Below are 15,621 nucleotides of genomic sequence, written 5' to 3'. Positions count from 1 at the left end.
CTTTTGTGACTGGCTTGCTTCATTCGGCATGTCTTAAAGTTTCATCCACGTTGTGGCATGTGCCAGAATTCCCTTCCTTTTTAAGGCTGAATAATATTCCATCATATGTGTGTACCACATTTTCTTTATCCATTCCTCCACCAGGGGACACTAGGAATGCTTCAACCCTTTTGGCTATGTGAATAATGCTGCTATGAATGAACGTAGGCGTACAAATATCTCTTCGAGACCTTGCTTTCCATTCTTTTGGGTATATACACAAAAGTGGAATTGCTGGGCCATATGGTACTCTATTTGGGGGAGGAGAAAACTGGGAGAAGAAGGGTAAATACTATCTTTTGTGGTTCAGTTAAGGCAGCCTGAGGCCTGACTGGTGGCAGGAGAGGGAGGGGGTCCTTTTGCTTGAGGATCCCTGCATCTGTTGGGAAAGACAGAATGAGACCCAAACCTTGTTCCCTAAGGCACGGAGTTAGGGGGATCTGTCCAGCTGGACCAAGGCTCATTTGCACAAAAAGGTAACAAGGTCTCTGAATTCACACCACCTTGAGGAAAGTGGGAGTCAGAGCTGGTGACCCAGGCTCCCTACAAGAGCCTAGAGATCTGTGTGAGAGCAGAATGGGATCAGAATGTGGCCATGGACAGCTTCTTCTCTCACCCCAGCCACCTGCCTTCTGAAAAACGGTAAGCCGGGGAGTGTGCTTGAGAAGTCTGTTATCTTGGTGCCCAAAAGAGGACATCACGGAGATCTGGGCAGAAACTTGAACCAGCCGGGGCATCCCAGCAGCTGTGCTCAAGCAGCTCTTAGATGTGTGGGACCCACCCCCAACTACAAAACCAGGTGTCATTGAGAAGCCACAGCAGCTGGGACCTGCTAGGAGCCCTTTCTCCCCAACCACTTCTGGCATTAAGAGGCTGGACTGTACCATCTACCTCCACCTCATTTGAACTAAATAAACCTATAGCACACTTGAACAATGTAGGCAATGGATCAGACTTCCTGATAACATGGATCAGGAGGCCTGATGCAATTAGTTAAAAACAACAAACGACATATGGATATATTGATACCCTGCGTCTGTTGGGCAGAGCATTATAGAAATACACAGCCATGTTGCTTTGCACCGCTCTGCGGGCATCATCCACATTACAGTCTATGTGACCAGTGCCTCCAGGCAGGGCTCATGTGCAGTCTCCATGGGCACATGTGGTGACCCCATATGTAAACAGGTCCACAGTCCTTTATTTGAGATCCCAAATCCAAAACTATCAGAAAACCTGAAGCTCCTTTTAACTCTTTTTCTGGCAAAACGTGAATTGAATGGATATGTGTGTTTTTATTTGTGTCACTGCAGAAATGTTAATGTATTTGGTTATAAGGTATTATCTCCAACCCCATTGGGATAGTACGGTATATGTGCCATACCGAATTTCCAAAATCTGAAAATCTCAGAATCTCAAAACACTCCTCGCCGAAAGGGTTGTAGATACAGGATTGTGGAGCTGCATATCCTCTATTTCAAAATATTAACTGTGGGCATCGCTGGTCGGGGAGACGTTTGGTTATTTTTATTTCCTTCTTCATGTTTTGCATTCCCCCAATTATCTGCACTATGTACTACTGGGATAAATCAGAAAATAAAACCTACCATGCTTTTAAGAAAACATCAGGTAGCAGCCCCTGACCCCCCCTTATGCTCCCCTGACCCACATTCAGGCCACACCCCTGTGTCCTTTGGCTCCGCCTCTTGAATGGGACCTGATTCTGGGCTACCTCCAGGAACTGGAGCACCATGGGGGACGCCTGGCTCACTTCCCAGCTCCTCCCAGGCCTTCTTTGCTGCAGCTCCATTTTCAGGCTCCACACCCCGTCATCCTTTCCCCGCCCCAGGGAGTTCTTGCACTGAGCTGGCTCAACGCCCAGCGTGCTTCCTGCCCCCTCTCCAAGCAGCACTTCTGAAGCTGCACCCCTTCCCGTCCACCCTCCTTTGACAGTGTCCCCAGAGGATGGGGACAGCAAGTTCTGTTCAGGCCCGGCAACTCTGAGGCTCTTGGTTTCACCCTGCCCCCATTAGGGGTGGGAAGAACACTGGGCACACACCGGGATCTCTGACCTCCGCCAGCTGGCCTGCCGAGGCCCCGCCTACGTCTTCCTGAAGCTACTCAGCTCAGTGCTACCTCTCCCCAGGAGTCCTGCCAGCATGGAAAAACTTCGTGTTCAAATACCCCTCAGAATAGGCCCCCAATGGCGCGCCTGGGTGGCGCAGTCGGTTAAGCGTCCGACTTCAGCCAGGTCACGATCTCGCGGTCCGTGAGTTCGAGCCCCGCGTCGGGCTCTGGGCTGATGGCTCAGAGCCTGGAAACTGTTTCCGATTCTGTGTCTCCCTCTCTCTCTGCCCCTCCCCCGTTCATGCTCTGTCTCTCTCTGTCTCAAAAATAAAATAAAAACGTTGAAAAAAAAAAGAAAAAAAAGAATAGGCCCCCAAGATTGTTAACTATCCCCATTCCTTACCTTGGTCAATGCCACACATAATGGAAATGAACAGAGCCTACGTGTGGGCACGATGCTCTTACAATCACACAGACCCTGGGACCTTGGCCTCCTGGGGCCAGGGAGACATCTCCTGGGCATATGCTGGTCTCAGGGCTTCCCTGCCTCCCTTCCTCTCCCCAGACTGCACACTTCTGCTGGCTGACGAGTGTGGCCCAATTGACATGAGCAAGGAGCCCCCCAAGCCCAGGCACAGAGCGCTTCTGGGGCTTGGGCAACAGGTCTCAGGGTGGGTGTGGTGTCCCCGGAGGGCAGGCCGGGGAACCACAGGAAGTAGGAGCCAGAATGTGGCCACCCAACAGATGGTGCCATGATGTTTAGCATAGAATCATCTTAGATTCCACACAATTCTTTTCTGGACCCCAGGGTCATAGAGGTGATGTGACACTAGTGGGTGGTATATGAGGGAGCCAGGGTTTGAACCCTCCTCTCAGAGGTCCAAAGCCTCCATCCTCCCTGATCCCTAATGTTCAGGGATCTCACTTGACAGACGACAACGCAGACACCGGGCTCTCCAGACACACACACAGGCACACATGTGTTCTGTAGGGAGCCCGCCTCCCACTGACCCTGGGGCACCCCGCTCCGCCACCCACCCCACCCACCACTTCTCTTGTGGAAGTCTTCTGGGAGTTTTGTGTTGTTTCTATATTTGGAGGACTTTTTGGTCTTCTCTGTTTCCCGAATTGTTTCTGTGGCCCCGGAGATGGAGCCTGGGTCACCCTGTCTCTAGATTCTTCTGAACGGAGCTGGCAAGGAAATGAGAGAGGATCCTAATTAGGGGGGCGATAACCCCACGGAGAAGTTCAGATTCTCTGCAGCAGGCCGTGGGCTTCCCACAAGCCCTGCGTGTTTGTCAGATGTTTATAGAGCCTTCATTAACGGAGAGCTCGCTTAGATAAGAGGTGGGAGCGCAGCATCGAGGGCCAGATAAGAGCGCGCGGAGGCCACTCCGGGGACTGCGGCTGAGAGCCTGTGAGCCGGCCTGGGGGTTCCGTGCAGAGGCAAGAAAATGCGGGCGCGCTCCTTTTGGGCTCCTCCCCGCGCCCGCTAACACCCCCGGCGGCCGCCCGCAGTCTCCTGTCCAGGGCGACAGCGCCGTCCCAAGATGTGCTGCGGGGCGCTATGGGTGGCCCTGCCCGTGCTCTCCCTGCTGGCCTGCTCCGCGCAGGGGAAGCCGCTGGAGAGCCGGGGGCGCGCGCCCGCGGGGGGAGACGCCCACCGCTTGCTAGGGGGGCCCGGAGGCGACCGGGAGGGAGGCACCTTCGACCTGAGGATGTTTCTGGAGAACATGAAGGTGGATTTCCTGCGCAGCCTCAACCTGAGCGGGGTCCCTTCCCAGGACAAAACCCGAGCGGAGCCACCGCAGTACATGATCGACCTGTACAACAGATACACCACCGACAAGTCGACCACCCCCGCATCCAACATCGTGCGCAGCTTCAGCGTGGAAGGTAGAGTCGGCTCCGCCGGGGCACCCCGGGGGGACTCAGGGGTCACGGCTGCACTGCCCAGTACGGTGGCCACTGGACCCACGAGGCTCTTTGCATTTCTATTTAAATAAATTAAAATGAAATAAAATTAATAATTTAGTTCACTGTCTTCAATTCAAGAGCTCAATGGTCATGTGTGGCTAATGGCTACCTTATAGGACAGTGCCGAGTGTGAAACGGGTCCCGTCCATCGCTGCAGAAAGTCCTACTGGACAGCTCTGCTGTAGAAGGTTCTCCCTCCCCGGGCCCGGTGCCACGTTTAACACATTAGGTGCCCCCGAATGCCAGCTCCCTTTCTTCCATCCCTTCTCCTCTTCCCCTTCCTTTATGTCCCCTTCCTACTTTGAAACAGACAATTTATTTAGCCTCGCCCAAGTGGTGTCTTTTTTAACTCTGAAAGAATGGCTATTTCTCTCCCACCAAAAAGTATCTACAAGTCTGATCAATTTTTGTGAGAGAAACATCAGAGGACAGCTTTCTTATTTTCTAAATACAAAATGATTTGCCTGCTTTAATAGGACTGGAAGATAACAAACATCGACTTAGGGCTTGTGTCCGCTAATGGCCGTGACATAGGTGAGATGATCTTGTGAGCAGGGAAGGAAGCCAAGGCTTGCAGATGCTGAGGGAACTTACCCGGGTCACACAGTGGTTCGGCAGCTGCATTCTGACCCAGGCCCCACCTGCCTACAAAGCTCAGGCTTTTCCTGCCTCTGCTGTTTCTCCGAACAGCCAGGCACACGCGGCCTCTCTCCTCCAGGACTTGACCCCTGCCGACCCCTAACAGGCCTTGCCCAGGACCATGGTAGGCCAGACCTGCCCACCTGCAGAGCTCATGCCCCGTCTAAAGGACGCGAGAGTCATGATACATGCCCAGCAGTGCTGCGTTTTCTGATTGCCCCAAAGAAGAAGAATAATCTAGATTTTATGTGAACTTGCCTGATTTTTAAAATATTGGCTTCATTTTAAAAACTACAATGTGCGGGTCACCCAGATGCTGCCAGCATCTCACCGTCCCCATGGGGCGTGCCTGTAACCTGCGCTTTAGGAGAAGGGTGAGCTTCTTCGGCTGGATCTCATCACCAAATCCCAGAATCTGGGAGTCCAGCATTTGGAGCCATCTCCGTTACCATTCCCTCCCCCGCCCAGTATTGTCCATGCCCCCCAAACGAGTGTTCTGACTCGATCCCAGCCCTGCCTGTGGCCAGCACTCCTGTGGAGGGCAGGTATGCTTCCGTTTACAGATGGTCCACGTGCAGCTCAGGTGGGGAGGGTGTTTGTTTTCTAGATGTGTGATGTGGTCCCACAGCCATCTGCAAAGCAGGCCACAGTAAGAGCACGGTAGGGCATTGATGCTCATAGAGCCCGTACGCTCTTCTTTCTTGTTTTTTTTTTTTTAATTTTTTTTTCAACGTTTTATTTATTTTTGGGACAGAGAGAGACAGAGCATGAACGGGGGAGGGGCAGAGAGAGAGGGAGACACAGAATCGGAAACAGGCTCCAGGCTCTGAGCCATCAGCTCAGAGCCCGACACGGGGCTCGAACTCACGGACTGCGAGATCGTGACCTGGCTGAAGTCGGACGCTTAACCGACTGCGCCACCCAGGCGCCCCTCGTTCGCTCTTCACATACGTTCTGCGGGAGCTAGAATGGCACAGCCACATTGGGTGAGGGGACACATGCTTTGAGAGGGGAACGCGTGTTGGGGAGGAGGGTCTGGGAAGGCGGCGAAAGATTGATTGAGCATCAGCTGTGAGGCAGGGACTGTGTCCGTAAGTTCCATGTGCCCTCTTGTGGAAGCCTCACACCAACCTTGGAAGGCAGGTAGGATGAGCCCCATTCTACAGATGAAGAAATGGAGGCCCAGAGAGACGCGGGACTCCTCCAAGGTCACAAGCCTAGGAAAGGGCAAGGTCTGGATTAGCACTTTGGCCTGTCAGACACCGCTGGATATCACCGCAAGGCAAGCCTGTTTTTGCCTACCATGACACAGCAGTGGAGCTATTATGTTTCCTTTTTTCCTCAAACATAAAAAAATCCACTTTAACTTTGCTCAGAAATTACCATTCTGAATGATTTCTATACTATTTAAACGCTGAGATTTTTAACATTGTCTTGATGTTGGAAATTCACCGCCCCCTCCCAGGGTGTCTCCTTTAACATCATACACTCAGGATCTGCACTCTGAGGCTGACAATGTGCTTTGCTATGTTATTTGGTTCTTTTTTTTTTTTTTTTTTAAGTGAAGAGCTTTACAGGATGTGTTCGCTTGGCAGTTAAACATTCTAAATACCAGTCTCCACATCTGTAAAAGTGGAATAACAATTAGACCCTTGCAGGGTTAGTGAAAAAAGCAAAGTGAAATATAGAAGGCAAAGCTTGTAGTGCAAGGCTGGGCACTGACTAGATGCTTACTAAAGAGTTGGACCCGTGAACTCCAATGCAAGGCTTTCCTGCCTCTGGTTTTCTTTGGAAGATCCTAAATGTAACTTTGAAAATTCTCTTCTACATTAAGGGCTTAGGTGAAACCCAATAAAGGTTTGGTAGAATCGGTCAATGTCATCTTGGGTGCCCTTTGACACGAGCCATGAGTCTGTTTTGGTGTAATGAAAGATGCCCGTGGCTGACTGTGTGCCTGCATTTCAGATGCTGTCTCTCTTGCGGCCACGGAAGAGTTTCCCTTCCAGAAGCACATCTTGCTCTTCAACATCTCCATTCCCAGGCATGAGCAGATCACCAGGGCCGAGCTCCGACTCTATGCCTCCTGTCAAAACCACGGAGATTCTTCACATGAGTTGAAAGGCAACATGGCCATTTATGATGTTCTGGATGGAGCAGATGCCTGGGATGCTTCTACGGGAACCAAGACATTCCTGGTGTCCCAGGACATTCGGGATGAGGGCTGGGAGACCTTTGAGGTCTCCAGTGCCGTGAAGCGGTGGGCCAGAGCAGACTCCACCAAGAGCAAAAATAAACTGGAAGTGACTGTGGAGAGTCACAGGAAGGGCTGTGACAAGCTGGATATCAGTGTCCCCCCAGGCCCCAAAAATCTGCCCTTCTTCGTCGTCTTCTCCAATGACCGCAGCAATGGGACCAAAGAGACCAGGCTGGAGCTCAGGGAGATGATTGGCCATGAACAGGAGAGTGTGCTCAAGAAGTTGTCCAAGAATGGTCCGGCAGAAGCAGGGGACAACAAGGATGAGGATGGGGAAGGTCACAAGGCCACAGGGTCATCTTTAGCCAGACGGAAGAGAAGTGCCGGGGCCAACAACCACTGTCAGAAGACCTCCCTGAGGGTGAACTTCGAGGACATCGGCTGGGACAGCTGGATCATTGCACCCAAGGAGTATGATGCGTACGAATGTAAAGGGGGCTGCTTCTTCCCCCTGGCTGATGACGTGACCCCCACGAAGCACGCCATTGTGCAGACCCTGGTGCATCTCAAGTTCCCCATGAAAGTGGGCAAGGCCTGCTGCGTGCCCACCAAACTGAGCCCCATCTCCATCCTCTACAAGGATGACATGGGGGTCCCCACCCTCAAGTACCACTACGAAGGGATGAGCGTGGCAGAGTGTGGGTGCAGGTAGTGCCGGCCTGCGGGCAGGGGGAGACAGGGTGGAGGGGTCCTGCTGAGAGGTCCTGTGTCCCTCTGGGCATGACAGGGACTAAGTGTGTCTGCATGCCAGCCTGAAGAAGGAAAGGAAGCTGCCACATCCTAGAGGTAAAAGCCTGCCCACACATACACCACTGGGTCCAGCTTCAGGGGAAGACAATAGCAAGGGGCTGGGGGTGAGAGCCTAGGAGAAGAGGAAAGCCTAGAAGGATTGTTGGGGTGCTAGGGAAGACAACCAAAAGGGGCCAGTAGAAAAATAATCCAGAGCCAGCAGAAAAGAACAGAAGGGAGGCAGAGGAGTACAGACAGATGGGGCAGAGATTTATGGAGACAAGAAGGACGGGGTGCATTCCAGTAACTTCAGGGAGTGAAGGGGACAGGGACAGCTATGTGCCCTACACCCATCACTTCACAGGTTCCCACAACCCAGTGAGATGGGTGTGACGAGTCCCAGCTTACACATGCAGAAACCAAAATGCAGTCCAAGTAACACCGGTCAAAGGCATGAATGATTCCAACCCATAGGTCTCCATCGGTCTGTCGGCCACCAAAGCCCAGGAGCTTCTCAAATATCCCATCAAAGTTTATCAGGTCACCTTTCAGCTGAAGAACCATTAGATGCCGGGAGGCAGGCATTGAGGGGCAAGCTGGGCTCAGCCCTGGCCAGTACCCACCCGGATGACTGGGTTGCTTGGAGCATCCGGAGCACATTCTGACTGCTGGTGCCTGTGTTGCATCAGTGGCCCAGTGCTTTTTAAGATGACCCTTGAGCCACTAAACACTACCCCCAAAACCATCTGCAGGATGGAAAGAGGGCATGACAGAAGCCCTCGGGTAGTAGCTTGTACCACGGCTGCAGGTGCTTGGACCCAGTGGCATGATGCTTGCACAGCCAGCGGTTCACACGGGGCCACCGGCTGCCCGTAAACTCAGACTCTGAGATGGTTTGGGAGGAGCAGGCACAATTTACCCCAAGGGATGGGGCAGCCTACGGCCCGCATCTCTGCAGTTAATTTACTCAGCATAACCAGCTCACCAGCAGAACACATCTGTGGGCTGCCCTCCCACAAGGACTCCGTGGGAGACAGGACCTGGATTTGCATTTGTTGGAATAAATGCGTTCTTGCTTTGGTATTTGCAATGTCCCTATTTTTACTCCTCGGTGACATGTGTTCAAGTGATGATGTCCAGCCTTCCTGGGGGAGGGTTCCCAGCCACTGAAGAACTCAGGTCCTTAGTGGCCACATCCAGCTCTGCCTGCACCTGCCGGCTTCCTCGAGCAGTGTGTGTTCAGCTCTGTCCTGGGCTTGGGCCTCAGGACTGGACTCAGCCCCCATTGACCCCAAGACGGGACAGAGTTTCCATTTCTTCTGAATTTCATTCTCTTCTCTGACTCTAGAGGCCACACATGGAATGGGGTGGAGTGAGGAAGAGTCTAGAGGTGGTGAAGATTCCACTCCATGGCCCTTCTGACCGCTGGCCAGAGCAGAGCCTATAAGAGGCCTAGAGAGGCCCAGGCCATTCCCACTGGTTGAAGCTCTCAGTATATTTTTTTAAAAAGTGATTTGTGCCAGATGTTTACAAGGAACTAATGAAGAGCTTTAACATAATGAATGCAAATTAATTAATTTAAATACAATTAATTACTGGAGTTACAGAAAGTACTAATTCCTGGTACGACAACGTTGCTCAATCATAAAGATGGATGAGGAACATCTTTTAGTCCTGGCGGTGTATTCTGTGCCTGCATCAAAGTCTCACTTGGAAATAAAGTCAAATGTCTAAACTGTGGACTTTTCCTGAATCTGAGACCTGGGTTTGACGACTCCTCAGTGCCATACCCTCACCACCCCTCCCCACAGGCCCTTCTTTCCCTGGGTGGGGGGCAGAGGAGAAGGGCATGGAGACAGAGTTGCCACGGTGGCGAGTGGACAGGTGTGGGCAGCGTCTCTGTCTGCAGGGAGAGTGGACGTGTCCATATAAGGGCATGTGTGTGGGTATGTGAGAAAGCAGATGTTTGCAAGCAGGCAGCAGTTAGCCCCATGCTGTCCCTCACTTCCCCCATGTCAGGGGAGGGAGGTCTGGGTCATGAGTCACCCCTGCCCAGTGGCCTGGGTCCTGCTCCACTATTCCAGCATCGGCTCCCAGTATGTGCCCGCTCAGATGCCAAGCTCCAGCCCACTCCCAGGGCCACTCCCTGGCGATGCCCTCAGCCAGCTGCCTGGCCACCTCACTTCCAGCTGCAGAGCCCAAGTCACCATCCGTGAAGGCTTGACTCTAGTGGCACCCCTTTTGTCCCCTCTCTTGATTCTCCGGCTCTGATCTTCCTGCTCTGAAGAGCACTACAGTGCTTCTGTCTCGTGGGTCTTATGGGCTCAGCGTGGGGACCTGCTCACCTCTTGTCTGAGGTGTCTTGTCACCGCATGTGCCACCAAGTCTTCAGGAGGCAAGGCCTGAGAGCCTCTGACCTCGGTCACTCTCAGAGGGCTGCCGTGGGCTGTGGCTCAGGACAAACTGACTTGGATGGATGTGCAGGGAAAAGAACTTGCAAGGAGCATCCCCAAGAAATGCTGTCTGGCTTCCACCTCCCTGGGTTATTCTTCCCACCAGATTCCCCAAAGCTTTCTTCACCCCCGGGCAGAGAACAAAATGCAACAGCGCCATCCTCTGGACACTCCGTTATGCAGTTAGCCCTGTGCCTAATGACCAGCACCCTTAGTACTGCGTTTTTAACGTGTCCTAAAGCGCGTTCATTTTTGTCGTATCTGGGTGGTGATATTACCGCTACCACACGTATGAAGAAGCTGAAGCCCAGTGAGATGACCAGTTGCAGGGCTGACGGGCCGTCCCCTGTTCCTCGTGTGACCTACTCTCCAGGCAAGGAGCAAAAGGAGAGAGAGGTTCAAGGATGTCAAGCAGAAAGCCACAGGCAGACACAGAGAGACAGAGAGATGGTGGTGGCGTGGAGAGGCCAGGAGAAGAGCCAGGGAGGAAGGCTGGGGGGCTCCTGGAGGACCAGGCAGGGCTGGGGACTTGTACTTAGTGGCTCAAGCAATAACCTCAGAATAAATGACATTTTTATCCAGACTTTTGCAAATGAAGAAGACTTTTGCAAATGTGGAAGCACTTGGAGGCCTCACACTTTGCTCAGAGCCACTAGCCAGGAACTGTTAAAGCCAGGATTTGAACCCTGGTTGTGACGCTAAGCCCAAATTCGCTCTGTTGCCCTAACCTCTGTCCTAACGACCTTCTCTACGGTGAAGGTCATGGTCACATTAGCAGGAAGAAACAAAGACAAAGCCTGTGCTCTCCTGGGCAAGTGCCACCTTCTGTTCCCTCCTTGGCCACTTCCTCTCTGGTGCTACTTGTGCGGAGACCTCTGGTCAGCCAGGCACCGATGGACTAGAGAAGGTAGAGAAGGACACACTTGTCCCCTGTGATTAACATTCTATCAGCTGGGTCACGAAATGATAGAGTAGGCACTTAGTTAGACAGGAGCTGGAGGCAAGGACAGTGATAAGTAGATTACACATTAGAAACCTGGGGGCACAATATCCTGACTTTGTGGCCTCCAACACCCCTCAAAGTTCTGACCTCTTGGCTCCAGCATCCTGGGACTGACAGACCAAGAGCCACAGGTGTAGCACATATGTTCTCCTCTTCCACCTCTGCCCCAGGGCAGCCCCTAGAGTCACCATAATGCGTTCACATTGCAGCTTTAGCCCCCTGCCATGGGGGAAGGCTGCCATGCTGGTTCAAGTACAAACCTTGGAGGGATAAAAACTCCCTCTCCCACCCTGTGGGAGGAGTTTCCCAAGAGATTGGAAGCAGCCTCCATCAGAGACCACCCTGTCTGTGACCTGAGACCCAGCTCACAAAAGCCTCAGGGCAGTGGCCACCTTAAGGCCTGCCAGCTCTCCCACCTTGGAAGTGTACTTTCACTTTCACAAACTGCTTCGAGCTACTTCCCTTCTGGCTGTCTTTATTCCAGGGTGGATCCCCACGATTCCTGGGGAATCCAAGAATCAACACCTCCGTTCACACAATGCAGACTCTCCTACCTGTAACAGAAACACCGTGGCTTGTACCTCTTCCGGAATTCTATCAAAATTGGGAGAAAGCAGGAATCCTTGAGTCAATCCTTCCTTGCAACTTTCTCTTTCCAAGCCCAACTGAATTCCCATATGAGCAGGGCCAACACAGGCGGGTGTGGGAGGTCACATCCCTCTGAACTCAGAAACTCTTTTCCTCGAATATACAAGGCTGTGGTTCCATATATAGCTCATCTGACCAGCTCTCTCTGTCCTGGACATCAGTTCCTCTGCAGGGCATAGTGAGGAATCCAGGGCGAGCTCACCTCTGTGGGTGCAGTCTGCAGCAGGCTCCAGGCATTAGCTATGATGGCACTAAGCGACATGAGGAGAGGCCCCTGCCAGCCTCTTCCCCACAGGGAACCTGCACTCACCCCGCTCTAGAATGCACACAGGCACCCCTGTGGCCTGGGCAATAGCATGGGACCTGCCTGATTTAATGTTCTGCTGTTGCAATCTCGAAATTCACAATAATTTTTGAACAAGGGTCCTGCGTTTCCATTCTGCTTTTGGCCTCACACACTGGTGTAGCTGATCCTGAATGCATGTGTGCACTTGATTTCCCAAGTCCCAGGGACACCCTGGAGGCTGCTTCAGACCTTCACATTGATGTGATTCTGATGTGCCAGGGAGTCTGAGCTTTGCTGCTGAGAGCTTGCCCCAGGGTCCGAGTGAAAGGACTGGCCCTGCCCCCTTCTCTCTGGTGCCTGCAGAGGGGGCCCAGAGGCGTCTCCAGTGTGTGATCAAAGGCTTTCAACGGCAAGCCTATTAGACCCATGTGGCAGCTCCTTGGGGATCCAATGTTGCTGAGAAAGTTTGGAACAGCCTGACACGAAGGGGTGCGGCCTTTCCCAGACTTGCCTTCACGTGGGGACGGGTGACTATACCCAAAGCAGGCAGCCCTGCACACAGGTGGCTTACATTGGATCAGACTGAATGAAACTTCCAGAAATTCTTTATTTTTTAAATCAGGCAGAAGTCTAACACCATGGGCCTCAGCTTCCCGGAACACTTCCCACTTAGGACTGCCCCTCCTCCAAGCAGCCTGTTTCATGAGTGGGCAGTTCCGGTTCTCAGAAAGATATGCCTGAGCAAGGGCCCAAGTCTGCCTCCCTGTAGCTCCCTCCCGTGAGTGTTTTTTCCTGCTCACGGGTCCCTGCGGTCCAGGAGAGCTCTGACATGCCAGCCATCTGCATAGGGGCTGAGGGGCTTTGCCGCGGCAGGTATGGCCAGCATGGGCCTATGAGGGGTCAGCAGCCTTCTCCAATCGGGATCAAGTAAACAGACTAAGGGCAAGCAAGTATTGTTTACAACAGCCAAGTGCAGTTCAAACATCTCCTCCTTTTTAATGAAATGATGGACCTCACAGGTAACAGGATTTTCTTCTTTATAATGTCCATACTGGGCAAAATAAAATACACTATTCAAAAGGATTTTGAACCATTATAGTTTTATGACCCAAGTCCTTGGCTCCTTCTCAGTTTGTTCCCCACCTACGGACCTGGGAGTTCTCAACAGAAGCCCCTCAGCCAGGCATGCCTATAGATGCTGTGACATCCATGAAGGGAGCCAACCTTGCCGACCTCCATCTGGGACCTGTGGACTTTGGGCCCAGCTGCAGCCCCCGTGTGCAGAATCTGGCCAGACCATCGTGCCCTCCGATCATGCCTCTCCTGGTCTGGTCCTTCTCTTCACAGACTCCTGGTTTTGGACACCAGTGCCTAGCACCTGCCCACCACAGACCCATGCATGATGCCCATTTTCTCATTCCTCTCTGGTTTTGACATTGGTCCTCACTCTCAGATACGATTTACGGCAAGTTCTTTGTCCCTTCACATGGTTGGTGATGCCCCACCTTCTGCCTGCTCAGCGGGACCCATACCAGCTGCCCACCTAAATCCCTGACAGGAAAGTACCTCCCATCAACAAGATGTAGAAGCCGGGGCCAGCTGGGCAAATGCCAGGTACACACACATATCCTCTCGGGAAGAAATGCAGCCTGAGAAGCACTGAAGCGTCACTTCCAGAAGGAACCCAAGAAATGGCCGTGCTCCTGAGTCCCCAACCTGGGGTCTCTGGGCCTCCTCATGGAGGTCTCTTTTAGCCAACTGCAGTGCCAAAATGGACCCCAAATCACGTAAGTGTTCCCTCTCTTCCTCTTTTCCCCACTTTTTTAGGGAGGAAGAGCCTTTGAGGCCTGTCTAGGTTGTTCTGTGCTGATGTAGGTAACAGGTAGAGCTAAAAACATAGAAGGGGACTATAGAGCTGGACAGTGAGTATATGAGTTCTGTGACCTTCTCAGGACCCCAATGTCACGCTCACATTCTGGAGGCCGTGCCTGACCCCACCTCCCGGAGCCTTTGAGGTCTTCCATGTCAGTGTTGGACTCTCCTTCCTTTGCTGGACAAGGCCCCAGTCAGGTGGCCGCTCCCGGAGCTGGCATGTGGGTACAGGACGTCTGCCCAGGACCCCATGACGGAACAGTATAGTGTCTCGGTGCCACCGGGAGAAGCTGTCACATACACAGACAGAACAGCAGCTCGACCTCCTTCTGCAGCTTGGTCCTTTGAAGAGGTGTTGAAAAAACATGGCAAGACTCTAACAACATGTTTGACCAAGACTTCCTCTCTTGGAAATTGTGAACTCGCATCAGTGAGCAGTGTGCTGTGTGGGAACCTACCGACAGATACGTGCCACACAAATCACAGAAAACGGTGGAAACTGAGAATAAGCTGAAACAAGCGTATGTCCCAACTTACCAGCTAAATCCCAAACACATGTCCAGCAGCAAAAGCACAGCTGTCCCTATGGGTGGGGCCCTGGGGCCACCCACCAATCCAGGATCCTGGATGGGAAGGGCCTGTGAGAGTTATTACCCTACGCAGCCTGTCTAGGGGCAATCCTGGGTCTTCCTAATATACAGAATGGATGAAGTACAGCATGTTGGCTACACTGGAAAAAAATTTATGGGTCTGAAAATGCTGACACAGGCAGACTAGCCATCGCCCAGCCCCCCAGGGGGGTTCCCACGTTAGAAGTTTCTTGTCCTACAGACCACCCAGGGAATGCAAGTCCATAACACTGGTAGTCGTCTCCATGAAGATCCATCAAGCATTCTTTCTTCAGACTATGAATTTGCTCACCAGATCTGCAAAAAATACCTTCCAGCTGCAGACAACAACAACCATTGTTCTTATTAATTGTGTTGCCATTAAGGCAGAATGTGAGCTGCTTTTAAATTCTTCACTTCCTATGTTCTGCCTCTGATCACTTTTGTCTTTCCCTCTTGCAGGGTTTGCATTAAACGTCATTTGTTTGGAGAAATTGAAATTAGATGTAAAAAGACATGAGATTTGGAGGAAGCACGCGACATCACCAAGGAGACAGCAGCAGCCAGGGCTGATGGAAGATGGAAAGGCAGAGGGGTCCTTTGGAGAGACAGACCCCGACTTCAGTGAGGCCCCCTGCACAGGACCCAGAGGACACAGGGCATAGGGGCTGTGGCATCACTTAACAAGATCTCAAGCCTGGCTCGGCCTTGTGGTGGGTTGAACATGGACCCCAGGACCTATGAGTATGACCATATATGGCACAGAGGGACTATCACTTTACTGGCAAAAGATGTGATGAAGGATTTCAAGAGGAGGGCCATACTCTGGGTTATCCAAGTGGGCCCTGAATGCAATCACATGTATTCTCACGAGATAGGGAAGAGGGCAGACAGAAGAGGAGGAGTGGGGGGTGACCACAGAGACAGAGACTGGAATGGTGCAGTCACCAGAAGTCGGAAAAGGTGAAGAACACATTGTCCCCTAGAGGCCCCAGAGGGACTGTGGCCCTCTCAACACCTTCATCTCCGGCTTCTAGCCTCCAGAA

General features: G+C 52.4%; 1 protein-coding gene across 1 annotated transcript; it reads left to right on the top strand.

Moving 5' to 3' along the window:
- The first annotated feature begins 3,431 nt into the window (after positions 1–3,431).
- GDF2 (growth differentiation factor 2) lies at positions 3,432–9,440 on the top strand. The gene is made up of 2 exons (XM_003994142.4): positions 3,432–4,002; positions 6,688–9,440. The coding sequence occupies exons 1-2, from the start codon at positions 3,657–3,659 to the stop codon at positions 7,626–7,628; spliced, it is 1,287 nt and encodes a 428-aa protein (XP_003994191.2). The 5' UTR covers positions 3,432–3,656; the 3' UTR covers positions 7,629–9,440.
- Positions 9,441–15,621: the final 6,181 nt, after the last annotated feature.

Source organism: Felis catus, chromosome D2 (assembly GCF_018350175.1).
Source record: "Felis catus isolate Fca126 chromosome D2, F.catus_Fca126_mat1.0, whole genome shotgun sequence".
Lineage (NCBI taxonomy): Eukaryota > Metazoa > Chordata > Mammalia > Carnivora > Felidae > Felis > Felis catus.
Note: the sequence above shows the minus strand (reverse complement) of the source record. Positions and strands in the feature narration are given on the sequence as shown.